The 14,220-nt window shown below is 55.1% G+C and overlaps 1 protein-coding gene across 2 annotated transcripts in view; it reads right to left on the minus strand.

The window, feature by feature from the left end:
* The window catches only part of SMAD7 (SMAD family member 7), a 31,440-nt gene extending 19,012 nt beyond the window's left edge, over positions 1–12,428 (minus strand). The window contains exons 1-3 of one of the 2 annotated variants that reach the window (XM_019937031.3): positions 10,210–12,428; positions 8,795–8,848; positions 3,202–3,273 (exon numbers count right to left, since the gene is read on the minus strand). In XM_019937031.3, the coding sequence (XP_019792590.2) occupies positions 3,202–3,273; positions 8,795–8,848; positions 10,210–10,822 (739 nt within the window). In that variant the 5' untranslated portion in view covers positions 10,823–12,428. Of the gene's footprint in view, positions 1–3,201; positions 3,277–8,794; positions 8,849–10,209 lie in introns of both variants that reach the window. The other variant, XM_019937030.3, reaches the window with a different exon arrangement.
* Positions 12,429–14,220: the final 1,792 nt, after the last annotated feature.

The raw sequence follows: 14,220 nt of genomic DNA on the forward strand, positions 1-14,220 counted from the left end.
CGCGTGAGAGGGACCCAGGCCTATCCCAGCGCCTGCCCGCTCATGTCTGTGCACGTGTCTATCTGTAGGTCTGTAGCACGCATACACACGCGCGCGCGCACACACACACACAACCAGGCAGCAAGCAATCCATCTGTCTCCGAGAGCCGGCTGTCAGAAATGAAAGTACAATCTCCTGGAACCGAGTCCCAGCCTTCTAAAAATGTGCCGTTTTCCCAGACTGAGGAAACTTGCAGGGGTGGGGTCTGTTTCACTGCGAGTCCCAGAGGCCTGGCCTGTCGTCTCCCCGGCCAGCCCCGCGCTGCAAGGCTGGAATTCCAACCTGCAGCCAGCGGGCTGGCTCCCAGTGCTCCTACCCACCCACTCCCCTTCCTCGCAGGAAAGGGAAGGGCCAGCCTTGGAGTCACCCCGGCATCTCGGGAGGGGCGAGGGGCGTGCCTTCAAGCACACCCTCACCCCCACCCCCGAGGCACCACATTTTCACATTCGGCTGTTTTTTTCTTTCCCTTCTTCCCTTGCCAAGAGAATCAAGCCCTGGCTCCCGCTGCCGACCTTCCTCCCACCCTAAACTGAGCCCCATTCATTAAGCCCGATCTCAGCCAGGACAGGAAGGAAAACAGCACACAGGGCCCGTGAAAGAGACACTCAGAGAGGTGATTTCCAGGGGGGAGGCGGGGGCAGAGCCCTGTGGGCACCTTCCCCGCTCCCCGCCGTGATGCCCACTTGGCCTGGCGCTCGCCACAGCAGGCTCCCCGCTCCAGCCTCCCTCCCCTCCCTGGCCCAGCCCCCTTCAGCCACCACAGCCCCCCACCGGCCTCATCCTCCGCCACCCCGGCCTCGGCCACCTCCACCCCACCCCCCATGGAAAGATCAACTTCTTGGAAAGGAGGTTTGGGCTTTCTCCATTTGCAAAAACCCTCCGCCCTGGACTCGAGCCACTACCACCATCTTTTGGGGGGGCCTTCTCGCGGCAGAGGGTGGAGCCCTGGGTTTTCTCAGGGCCTATTGCCTCCCCTCCAGACACCCCCAAACCACGGGCACCAACCCAAGAAACAGTTTCTTCAACTTCCCCCCACGGCACATTATTAATAAACTACTCCAACTCTGAACGGAAAGAAGAAAGAGTTGAAACTTTGAAGCCTTGGGAATTAGTAAATCAAGAGCTAAAATTCAAAACAAATGCTCTTTCATGTGGAGCCCCCCGTCACGTTTTTTTCTTCTGGCAGTTTTGTTAACGACGCTATCCCTTCAGAGACAAGCACTCCTTCCTAGCAGCTCCTCATTCATCGAAATGGCTGCAGTTACTTTGGGGGTAGGGGAGGAGTTCATCATTGCTTTACCCCCAGTTTCTTTCTAGGACTAGAAAAACTCTTGGAAGCCCACCCGTCTCAGATAGGGCTGCACTGTCACACTTTTGGCTCTGGGGGCCAGGTAAGGAGGCTGATGGCTCAGGCGGGTATCCTTACTTCCTCCAGCAGAGGAGACAGACAAGATGTTATCAATAAGACAAACCTTCCGAAAAGCCCCCTTTCAAAAGCTACCACTTCCCTTGCTTGTTTCATGTGGTTCAGAGGGGCTGGGACTCCTCCCTGCACATTCAGAATTTAAAAAATAAAACCCTTTAACAACATCCTGAGTGTGCTATTTTGCCCAGACCCTTTCCTCTCCTTGGCTTTCTTTCTTTCCGGAACTCTCTCAGCCTTAGAAAGCAGAAAAGACACAGCTCTCATGTCCCGGTATGTTCTTCCCTCCTCCACCGCCATGGTCCACTCCCATTCTCACCCCAAGCCCCTGCCCTTTCTGGGTCCCTCTTTTTTCCTGTTCAGCTCTCATTAGGAGCTTTGAGTAAACAATACCCTCTGTCTCAGATAACAGCCAGAGTATATACTGCACTGAAATCAAAACAAACAAGGGTCTCCCTGAAGACATTCTCAGCAAGCTCAATTCCTGCAGAGGGAACTGGCTAGCATGAACCGAGCCGAGGCTGAGCGACACCTGACCAGTTAAAAGTCGCAAAAGACGGTGCACCATGGTCCCCCCCAAAGACAGTTTTTTGGTTTTTTTTTTGTTTTTTTTTTTTTTTGCGGTACGCGGGCCTCTCACTGTTGTGGCCTCTCCCGTTGCGGAGCACAGGCTCCGTACGTGCAGGCTCAGTGGCCATGGCTCACGGGCCCAGCCGCTCCGCGGCATGTGGGATCTTCCCGGACCGGGTCATGAACCCGTGTCCCCTGCATCGGCAGGCGGACTCTCAACCACTGCGCCACCAGGGAAGCCCAAAGACAGTTTTATAGCTTCCATCGGAGCTGCCATGCTCCTACACCAATGTCCCAAGGGCCAATGCCCAGAACTCTGCTGGATTTTCTTTTCTTTTCTTTTTTTTTTTTTCCCCTGGATCACTTTCCCTCTTGTTTTAGCTAGTTCTTAGAAAATCCAGTGATGGCATACTGGGGTGGGAAAAACAGGTGGAAAACAGGACATATTTAGAACAGAATGGAAATGTCTCCCACTTACATTGCTAATGAGTTTCTCCAAGTTTATCACTCTCGTCTCCTGTCTCTCAGGGATAATGATGTTTAGGCTCTCCAGTGCCCCTCACCCAATTCCATAACTCTCCAGCCTGGGAGTCCAGGCCCCTGCTCACACCTGTGGGCCCTGAGGGACACCTTCCCTGCTGGGTAACAGTATTAGCACCTACTGTCTGCAGGGTCCCCACCATGCACTGCAGACTTCTGCACAAAGCTGGATGGGAAGCAGGATTTGCAAAGAAGCACCGAAGTCATCTACTCTAAACTCCCATCCTACACTTGGGGTCTGTCTTCTACAAGTGCCCCAAAGGTGGATCCATTCCCTTCAAGGCACCCGATGCACTGAGAGTGAGAGCAAAAAAGGGCTTAAACCCGTGAACTAATGACACCAAAGTCACCAAGTGGAAGCCCCTCAAGTCGGGAGCTGCTTAACAATAACCACGAAACGTGGCCCAACACCAGCCCTCCGGCTGGCCCCCACACTTCCAGATCTATGGCCCAGAAGGATGAGCTGAAGGGCAACAGAGTCATCACGGATACATCCAGTTTCATGCATATAAAAGTGAGAATTAATTCCAGACCAGCTGGGGTGGCAGAAGGCCGCCTCCATTCCTCCAGTCTCCAGTCATTTCAGGAGGTCTTCGAATTGCCAAGAAAGTAAGAGAAAGCAGCTCACCTGAAAGCCCCCCAGGGGCCAGATAATTCGTTCCCCCTGTTTCAGCGGAGGAAGGCACAGCATCTGGACAGTCTGCTGTGGATATGAAGAGAGAAATAAATAAATAAAAACACCAAGATTAATTTTTAAGCACATTCTAAACAGCATTAAAGAGAAACCACACATTCCAAACGGGTGACTCCCGGCCGCGATGCTGATTATTAATGGGCTGCTCAGGCTTCGCCCCCCATCATAAGACAGACCACAGCACCTTGTCACCCGTCTGGGCTCCGGGCGGCCAGTTAATCATTAGTCAAGACAGACTGGCTGGAATTTCTCTTTTATGGCAAGTCCCCCATTGAGGAAACCAGGTAGTTCCCAAGGTCAAAGGACGCCCGGTTCTTGTCTCTCCACCACCTTTCCCATCTTTTCCCAAAGCATGGCCTCTCTGCTTGGATCCAGTGGCCTCGCTGCCACTCTCATCTTTTTAAAGACAGACTTCCCAGTTCTTTAGGAAGAACTGGTGCTGGGCTGAAGGGACTTCTTCCTTTTTAACTGAGGTATAATAAGTATAAAAAAATACAAATCTTAAGTGCAACTCGATGAAATGAATTTTACTCATGTACACACCTGTGTGAACAACCCCTCACGCCACATCAGGACAACAGAGAACATTTTCAGCAAGGCTCCCTAATCCAAACTCATCCAAACTCCCCATCTCTGGAAACCCTCCCAGGCAACCCCAGGCCTGCAAGGCTCCCTGCCTCAGTCCCTATAAAATCTTTCTGGCACCCAGTACTTGTAACTTCCTTCTGCTGTCTTTATTGATTTTTTCCCTTCAGATCCTGTCTGCCTGAACTAGACTAGAACCTTCTCTTCAAGGTCTTTGTCACCCTCAGGTGCTCAGCACAATGACCTAAATGGTCATGAGGATAATGCCAATTCCAGATGAGAAATATACAGACTTCTCAACCTCCCTCCGAGCAATTAAAACAAAAAATAATGGCCACGAGCCACAACGAATTAGTCCCTCGAAACAAAAATACACAAGACCCCACAAGCGTATCACGCACCATTGGCCATGCCAAACTTACTGAAATCCATAGAGAAAGGCCGGTTCAGGAAAGGAGCGTCCCAGCTCCAAAGCAAAAACACCAGTCCCTCCACCCCAGGCCACTAGCAGGATGTCCCCGGGGGGTGCGTTACCAGTTTCCCCCTGGAAACACTTGGCCGAGAGGGCGAATAGGAAGCCGAGTGAAAGAGTAGTCCAGGGGCAGGTAGCCACAGAGCTCTCTAGGGGCCCAGCAGCTGTCTCCAGTGCCTGGTAAAAGGGGGGAGGGGCTGGGCCACTCAACTCTGAGGTCCTCTCTCTAATCCCTCTCTTGCATTCTCTCTCAGGCTGGAAGAACAACTTTTCAAGAATTCTTCTAAACTGGGAAGGAGGAAGCAAAGGAGGGGCAGCGGCGGGCAGGGGAGAGAGAAAAGACTGTGTGGGTAATTTCACTGTATCAGGGTAAAGTCTGATTCCTAACAGGAATATACAGTTTTACAGGATACACTTAATCAAATGGAAAACAATAGGGGCAGGCAGGAAATGGAGTTGCTGGTTAAAGAGTGTAGAGCCTGCACTTTCTAAACTACTTCGATGGCCTTCACTATGTTGGAGATTGGCTTCTACCTACCCCGCAAAGGGAAGACACCCCCATGGTGACTTATCCGCGGCCACTCCCTCCCTCCCCCACCAGCTCTGGCTGGCTGAATCCCAGGGACAAGGTGTGTTTCAAAGGAAGAGCCCACATCTCGGGGCAGAGCTGGGACCACATTCAGGGTTGTCAGCCTGTCTCAGATCAAAGGTTAAGCCAGCTCCACACTGGCAACCACAAGCATTTCTATGAAATGGTGCTCTGCCCTTTGATCTCAGAAGGGATTTACAAACATTAATTAGGTCTCCTTACCACCCCTGTGAAGTAGCAAGGTATACCTGTTTGACAGGTACCCAGGTAAACTGAGGTATCACAGAGTAGCCCAAGGGGCCACCCAGTGAGCTGGACCATACCCAAGGGTTCAGCCCCCTCCGTCCCAGGGTAGGCCACGTCCTCACTCTCTTCCCTGAAGGTAGCTGGGCTGAGACAGTCTTCAGTACCCAGACGGGCCTCAAGCTCCTGACAAGTTAGTATAGGTCAAGGGCCACAGCTCCGTCTCTCACCCACAGAAAAGCTCTGCTGAGGTAGCTCCCCGAAGGCAGGGTTCTCAGCTACTGCCTTGTCGTCTGCTCCCCAGAGCCCAGGCTGGTACACTCAGAAACGCTAGGCTACTCCTGGCTCTTCTCCACCGCTGAACACTACCAAGCACCCAGTGAGCGCTGGGTTTTGTGGGAGCCTCGTTCCCCTCTCCCAGCAGTAAGAGAGCTTTCAAAGATGCATGCCTGGGAACAGCCAAGGAATCAGCTGCTGCAAAGGGTACAAGGCGACAGAGCTGGGGACCCCACTTCTCTCATTCAGAGAATGGTTTCCAGACAGCCAGGATATTCTTGTCAACTTAGTTCTGAGCTACCTAAGTACCTACCGTCTGGGACAGAGAAGCCTCCACCACCACCACTATACCCCAGCTCCGCCCCAATCCACAACCCAGGTTACAGAAGCACTAACCAATGCATTGGAATCTTCAATGCATTTTAGGCGGGCACATCAGGTATGTAGAATGACTGAATGAGTGAGCCAATAAATGAGTGAATGAATGCATCATCTAACCTAACTCCTTGATCACGTGGGTTTAAAACCAGGCCTGAAAAAGTTAAGAGTGGCCTGAGTTAAAAGGTAAATGCAGGACTAGGTCCCAGACTTCTCAACTAGGCTTTGGAGGCTCGATCTATCTGCCAATGGTCACCTGGATCCCCAGCCCAAGCAAGTAGATGTACCCAGCAACATCCCCTCCCCGCCAAGCCATTCTTCAAATCTTTCAGACCTTCAGATACAGAGGACACAGGAAGCAGAGCCTACAGAGCAATCCCTCCCAGCATCCCCGCTCCATAAACTGAGATCTCATTCTAACAGCCAGCTCTTACTCCTGGTGTGATGGGGCTGGGCGGGGGGGGGGGGGGGGGGGGGGTGTCCTGACTTCTGAGAGCCTCAAGTCACAGCCACCCTACTCCTACATCCAGCCATGTCTAACACTCCTTCCCAGAAGATCCTGCTGACTCCGAACCACAGAGTACCCAGGCCTCCCTAGTCAGGCCATGCCAGAGGCTGCAGCGGAACGGCTTGAACCATAGCAAAATGGAGCTCCCAACTTTCAGCCGGAGCATTCCTCCAGGGCTGCAGGGGGACCAGGCCCCAGCCTCTTCCCACTGCCTCTGCCCAAGCTGGAGACTTCACAGAAGAGATTCCCTTAGTTGTGCAACTGGTTAGGATTTTAATAGCTGTCCACTGTAAACCTTACGGCTGGTTCTCACCTAGTAACCCAAGACTAAAAATGCAACCTACGACTTAGAAACTTAAGAATGTAAGCAGCTGATCTAAGTTCCCCAGCCAAATACTCTCCCCCATGTGCAAGGCAGAGAGAAAAACCTGGGGCAGCATCCCATCTGTGTGTCTGACCTCAACATCTCTGGCTACAGCAGCCAACAAAACCAGGCCCAGCCCTGGCAGCCCTCCAGCGCGCCAGGAGATTCCCACCACAGGGGCTTCGCCGGTTAGCACCCTCACATCCTTACACAAAGGTGATGCTTTTCACTCCTTTTTTTTTGTTTTGGGGTTTTCTGGTTTGGCGGGGGGAGAGGAGGGTTAGATTTTTGCTTTGGAGTGTTTTGGGGGTTTTTTTTTTTTTTTTTGGTTTTGTTTTACAGAAACGTTTTGGGTGAGTAACCAAGCTGTGAGTTTCCGATTGGCAGGTTAATCACTTCCTATTGGCCGATCTGGAGAACTTTTCTCCCCCTTGGAAATGGCACATTCCTGTCTTTGTGGCTTCTCTGTTTGCACACATTTTGCTACCTAATGTCAACACTTGCTAATGAATAAATATATCACTCCACTCGCTGAAAATGAGGTCCTGGCCTGAGAGGGTGACTGCTTGAATCCGGTGAACAGATCTGTCCAGGTATCTCTGCAGGAAACCCAAGAGAATGTAGTCCTTCTTTCCTATGACTTTAGGAAATTTCTCAGAACACTTCGCCCTAGTCTTCTTTACCCCTGGGGCCAAGGTAACTGGCCTCCCTCTTTCTCACTTTTAAGGAAAACCTCCAAATTTGAAGACTATGGAAGGGAAAACAAAAACAGGACAGAGAGAGCCCCTTGGAGAACTAAGCTCATAAAAGAATTCTTGAGTATTGATGCCAAAAACCTAGTCAACTTACATTCTTGGAGAAAACAGAGCTTGGTAATTCCAGTTAACATTTGTTACAAATACAGAGCTGCTTATCTCCTCATTAATGACTATTTATCTGGTGTTTTGTAAATCGAAAGCAAAATATCACATGCTTTGCAGGCCACTTACTAGACAGGCACCAGGCAAGCAGCAACGCCTTCCGAGACTGGAGGGATCGTGTAGTTGGGGAGGGCTGGCTGGAGAGCACGGGCTTCTCTTACACCGTTCATTAAAGTATTTAATTCTGGACAACGCCCCAGCAAGACTTTTAATTAGTGGGGGAAAGGCCCAACAGCCAAAACTCATGAGGCGGAAGGACTTGTAGAATTCCAAGAGGGAAATGGGGCCCAACCCTTCACTTTTCCTTCTCCCAGAACCTTGGCAAAATAAAAATGTCGAAAGCGCTGCATTTGTCAGGCACCAGTGTAGACAAAAGTCACAATCCCTACTTTCAAGCAAATGAACCTCCCGCTGTAAGAAGGGGCTCCAGGAAACAAGGGCCCATCGAAGTTGTCACCCTCGAGTCCCCGTTTTTCAGACCCTCCTCCCCTGGCACTGTCAACCTCTGCACTGCCTGCCAGAAGCTGAATGCAGACGAGCGCAACTGAGGTGGTGTCAGTCTCAAGTGGGGCTTCTGCCCCGGCCCCGTGCCAGCCTGTGACAAAGCACCAGGCAGGCAGAGCTCTGCTAGAAACTATTCTAGCCCTCACCAGGAACTCCGGGAAAACCAGGAGAGGGCTGTGGACTTTACTTCTTAACTTTTCTAATCTCTTGCTCCAAACCAAGGTCCGTCTCTGCACTTTTTAAAACTGTCTTCCCTCCCCCATCGGGTTATCCATTCTTCCCACTGAGATACTTCTGGCACTCACAACGTCTCCGACGTTGCCCATCAACCTGTCCTATTTGGCTCCCGAGATGCTTCGGCGTGGATCAAATTCCACGTGTTAAAAGCTGAGCCGACTTGGGTTATGGAGTGCAAATACATGAAAAAAGGAACAAAATGGAAATATCTAGGAAACAAACACCTTTGCAAAAAGATATATATGTATACACACACACACACATTATCGCCAGCTCCAGTCACAACAAAAACAGAAAAAAACCCACCAAACTTTCAACATCGGCAACCTATAACAACCTCGGGGAAAGTCCAGCGTCTCCCCACGCCGCTGCCTAGGCATACACATCCGCGTTCTAGAGACTCCATTTCTAACTTAAGATAGGAAGGATATTTTTAAAAGCATCTACTCACCAGTTGGTTTGAGAAAATCCATCGGGTATCTGGAGTAAGGAGGAGGGGGAGACTCTGGAATTAAAAAAGAAAGAGAAAATAAAGGCCGAGCCATGAGAAAGAGATAGAAACTTATGATAACAGAGGCATTCTTTTAGCCCAACTGTTTGTCTTAGCTGTGGGGGTTGGAGGCAGGGCCGCGGGGCGGTGATTGCCTTGATATTTAGCTGTCAGATAAACAAAAGAGGCCGCCTGGCGCCAGCCTCGGCGCTCCGCTCCTCCACGTCTGCGGCCGCCGCCGCCGCCGCCGCCGCCGCCGCCGCCGCCGCCGCGCTCGGCCGGCCGGGTTGGAAACCACCGGCTCGGCCGCGGCTCGGCCGAGGCCGCTCACTTCACAGGGCAGCAGGGCCACAAAGCCCCCTCCCCGTCCCAGAACTTCACACCCCACTCCCACCGCCCCACCCCACCCCCGCCCCGTCCCCCAGGGGTGCAATTCACCTCCGCCACCGCTGCTCCGCTCCGCACCCGCGCGGGGAACACGGGCTTCCCCTTTGCCAGCCCACCTGGGAGGTGCACCCCAAGAGCGCTGGTGAACTTGGATTTGTGGGCGCCCGATGTGCACCCCGCCCCCGCACAAAGACGTATTGAAAAGGGAATCAATGGAGGCCGGGAGGATAAAGAGGAGGAGACTGGGGTCTCAACTGAGAAGCAGCCCAGGCCCCAGGGGCAGCATCCTCACGGAGGCGCTGGGGGCAGACCATTCTACAGTCAGTAACTGCTTTCCTGTGCTGGAAGAATGGAAAAAGCAGGGGGCACCCAACTTCTCCTGACTGCTTGTTCTCTTTCACCCTGGGGTGGGCACAGTTTGGAGCAGATATCCAGCGCGACCTTCCATCCTAACTCTCCTTGCCTCAAAACCCAAAGCTGCGCCGGCCAGGGCAGTCTCCCGGCCCCTTGTGCCCGACGTGACCCTCTTTATTTACTAAAGGAGAGCCTTACTCTCTAGCCTTTACAACTGCTTCTCCCAGTCTTCCTTGGCGGCCTTGGACCGAATCCAACTCGGCCACACACCTCAACGCCTTTCCCAGAGCGGGGGAGGCGTGACCCCCACTTCTTTCTGCACCCCTTGGCTAATCCGGAAATGAGGGCATCTAATCTTTAACCCCCTGTGTGTAGAGTGTGTGCGTGAGCAATGCCCAAAGACTCCCCTGCGCCCCGGGGCAAGAGAAGAAAAAAACTGGAAGGGAACCCCCAGGGAATACCTTTCCAGTTTCCCCTAATCCCTTCTCGACCCTTGTCCCCCAAGTCTCTTCCCAGGAGGAGATGTACACTCCCCTCCAGCGAGGTAGCTGCACAAACACACTGCCCAACGGGGCTTTTCTTGCACCACCTGAGCGCCAGAAGGAGGGGAGGGTGGGCGCAGAACAACTTCCTACCTAGTTCGCAGAGTCGGCTAAGGTGATGGGGGTTGCAGCACACCAGCTCGGGGTTGATCTTCCCGTAAGATTCACAGCAACACAGCCTCTTGACTTCCGAGGAATGCCTGAGATCCGGCCACCTGAACACTTTGCACAGCAGGAGGGGGAGCGAATAGGACGAGGGCGGCTGCGCGGGCTGCGAGCCGGAGGGCGCCCCCAGGCCCAGCCTGCAGTCCAGGCGGCCAGGCAGCAAGAGGCACGCGGTGCGCGTACCGCCGCGGGACTCCACGGCCTGGAGCAGCAGCTCCAGCTGCCGTTCCTTCAGTTTCTTGAGCACCGAGTGCGTGAGCGCCTTCAGATCCGCCTCGGCGCCCCCGGCCGCGCCGGAGCCCGCGGCTGGGGGGTGAGAATGGTGGTGACCTTTGGCACCTCGCACCGCCTTGCCCAGGCAGCAGCCAGCCCTGCCTGCGCCGCCGCCACCGGCCCCATGCGCCCGGCCGTCCGTCGCCCCTTCTCCCCGCAGGTCGCCTCCTCCTCCGCCTCCCCCCGCGCCCTCCTCCTCGTCCTCGCCGCCGGGCGCACGGCTCCTCCAGAGACGCCGGACGAGCGCAGATCGTTTGGTCCTGAACATGCGGGGCGAGGAGGCGAGGAGAAAAGTCGTTTGCCGGCTAAGGAGCGAACATGACCTCCGCACACCATGAAGAAGTCGGGTGCCGAGTTGGGGCAGCAGGCGCAGGCGACAGCAGCAGCAGCAGGGGCCCTGGCAGGAGCGGCGGCGGCCCGAGGGGCGCTCCGTGGCATGCGCCAGTCTCCCGGAGGCCGGGGCGCGCGCGGGGGCCCGGGGGCGCCCGCCGGGGCTCGGGGGCCTGCGCTCCGGCTGCCCCACCCCTCGCGGCCCGCGCCGTGCGCCGCTCTCGGGCCCCGGCGCACCCCGGAGGAACGCGGCCGCCGCTTCCCTGGGGGCGGCGAAGCCTACCCCGGTCGGCGCCTCCCCAAAAAGAGGCCCCCCCGCAGCGGCTCCCGAGTGTCGGGCTCGCCAGCCTCGGCTGCCTACATGGAAGATCCGCGAGGGCAAAAAACGAAAGGCGTTCGGCTGGGCTGCTGGAGGGAGGAAAAAGCCTCTTTCCCCCTTGCTAAGCAACTTAATTTGGGGGTGGGGAGAAACTGGCAATTAAAAAAAAAAAAGCAGGCACGCGATTTATTTTTTTCCTCTATATCCTTAGTAACCGGATCGCCTTGAATTCCGTACACACGAAGACTCGGGGGAGGGGGCTGAGTGGACTTCACCCCGCATGAGATGTCTGGCGAAATAAGGAAGCTCTCTCAAAATCTAAGAACCAAACATGCAAAGCCCAAAATGAAAAACACCACCTCCTCGCACCCCGGAGGCCTGGGGGCGTCCGGCTGGACCTGGGGTTTAAAAAAAGAAAATGTTTACAAAGTAGAACTAGACGTTTGAGGGGTGGAAAAAACGTATCCACGAGTTACATCCCCCTTTTTTCCTTGCAGAGCCCCGCTGGTCTTCCTCTCCTTTTCTTCTGCCAACAAAAAAAAAAAAAAAAATCGTATTTTTTTAATCCACAGAAAGCTTTGGCTAGGCTGCTTCAATCCTTCGCATCTGGGTGATTTAGGGTAGTCTCTGGTCTTTCCTCTTGCGCTCCCGGGGGCCCCAGTCCTCAGCGGGGACTTCCTTGGAGCTGGCGGGGGCGCAGGGGCAGAAGATGCTGCGGCGGCGGCTGCGCCCCGCGGGGCTGACAGCGCGGGGGAGGGCGGCGCGGCGGCCGCGGCGGGCCGCTGGCGGGTCGCGCGCTCTCGCCCTCTGCTCTCTAGTGCGGGAACCGCCGGCGCCCCCTCCCCTGGCCGCGGCCGGCCGCTGGGGCTCCCCGTGTGGGCTGCTCGCCCCGACTCGGCTGCGGCCGCTGGAGGCCCCGGTGTCCCTCACGCCGCCTTCTCCTCCGAGACTCTCCTCGTCGCGGTCGGGAGCCTCCTTGTCCCCCGTCCGCCCTCTCCTGGCGCTCGGGTCCTTCTGCCGCCGCCGGGGGCTCGCCGCGCCGCACTCAGGGGCTCCTGGGCCGTGCGCTCGGCAGCTCGGCGCCGGCGGGCTGGCTCTGTCTCGGGCAGCTCTCTCCGGCGCGGCGAGCGGACCGAGCACGGCGCCCGGCTGGCTCGGCTGGCGCGGCTCGAGGACAGGTTCCTCCGTGCGCCGAGGAGGCGAGCAAGTGTGCTCAGGGCTCACAGCCTCCGGCAAGGCCTCCCGCCCCCGCCCCCTTCCCTCCCCCTTCCTCCCCCTTCCCTCCCCCGCCCCCAGCCGCCGCCGCCGCCGCCGCCGCCTCCTCCCCGCCTCCCCCCCCGCCCCCCCCAGCCCTCTGCTCTGCTGGTTCCACTGCGCAGTGGCGCGCCCGGCTCCGGCCTCGTCACGTGGCCGTCTAGACACCCTGTCGCTTTAAAAAAAAAAAAAGCGATTGTGTTTCGCAAACAACAGATCGGGTTTCTAAAAGCTATTTCTCCACCCCGCCCCCCGCCACCGCCACCCCCTCCCGGGTCTGCAGGGGTGGGGGGGGACGAAAGGGGGGGGCGAATAAAGGTGGGGAGCACAGAAGCTCCCAGAATCGACTGAGACCTGGCGGAATCAGAGGAGAAATGGAAAGACCCAAGAGCACCGAACAGGCTTCGCCGGCGAGTTATGGAGCGAAGCGAGCGGGTCGGTGGCGGATTTAGACCCGGACCGCGGAGCTTCTCAGTGGCTGTCCCGCGCGCGCTCGCCCTAACGCTTCATTCATTCGTTTTGTTTTAAAGGCCCTGGCGACGGATCCCCTGGCCGCCGCGCGGGAGGGAAGGGGGAGGAGAGCGCTGTCTCCGTTTAAAAGATATTTACACCGGACTGGACCAAGGCCCTAGGAAGTGTGCGCTGGAGGGAACAGCCGGGCCGCCGAGGGCGGGGAGGCGGCGCGAATGTGACCTCAGCGGCGGCCGCGCGCTCCCTCCCGCCCTCTCCCGCTCCGGGCTCGGGTTTCTAGGACTGCCTGGAGAAGTGTGTCTTGTGCAAAGCTCTGGAATGCATTTGGCTGGCTGACGAGTTGCGAGGGGCAGCATCCTGGCGGGGGGGGGGGGGGGGGCTCGCCCGCCCCGCCGCGTGCAGGTTTCCTCCGGAGCCCGGAAGACCTCCGCCACCCCGCCTCCCAGCGCAGGAAGGTTACCTTCCGAGCAGACCTGCCTAGGGCATGCATATGCATGCAGGGCCTGTTTCTTCGCCCTCCTCGGCCCCGTAGCTTTCAAGGCGCTTAGAGTCAGAGAGTTTATCCCCTTACCCGAGGCTTTAGAGAAGCGTAGACCCAGCAGGCAGACTATTGCATGGAAATGGGTAAAGCATTGGTGGAGCAAAGGGCCAGATTACGTTTACTTCGTGAAAACTGTTTGTAATGATTTAAATATATACGCATCATTATTGAGGAGGCCACTAGTTGGCATGGTGGTCTAACCTCGCATCTTATTCAGTGAAATAAGATTTTTTTAAAAAGCCATTTAGAATTGTGAGATCAGAACGACTATGAAACTCACTGGGGATTTTAACGAATCTTTAGAAAAGGTGAAAGAAACTATTTTCATTTTCCCAGCTAAGTTATGCTCCTTTAAAAGGCAAAGGCACAAAAATAATAATAAAATAATAATAATAAAGAAAAACAAAAAAGGCAATAAAAGTAATAAAATAAAAGGAAAAAGCACAGATGAATCTCAGCTTTATAGCTCAGCCCCTTCCCTTCCAGCAACTTAAAAGGTGTCTGTATGCCATAGGTGCTTAATAAATATTTAGGAATCAACAGACTTGAATAGACTCATTTGAACCATTTCCCCCAAACCCACCAAGAGCACCTTTGGAGATATAAAAGTGAGAGAAAATCATGATCATCTCTAGGCAAGGGACCCTGAAGCTCACTGACCTAGAAGACCCAGAAATGCCAAGCAGTGCAGAAACGTGTAGGACAGGGCAGCAGCTGGCATTCTAAACCTTGTAAGCCACATAGGCTGCAA

Source organism: Tursiops truncatus, chromosome 13 (assembly GCF_011762595.2).
Source record: "Tursiops truncatus isolate mTurTru1 chromosome 13, mTurTru1.mat.Y, whole genome shotgun sequence".
Taxonomy (NCBI): domain Eukaryota; kingdom Metazoa; phylum Chordata; class Mammalia; order Artiodactyla; family Delphinidae; genus Tursiops; species Tursiops truncatus.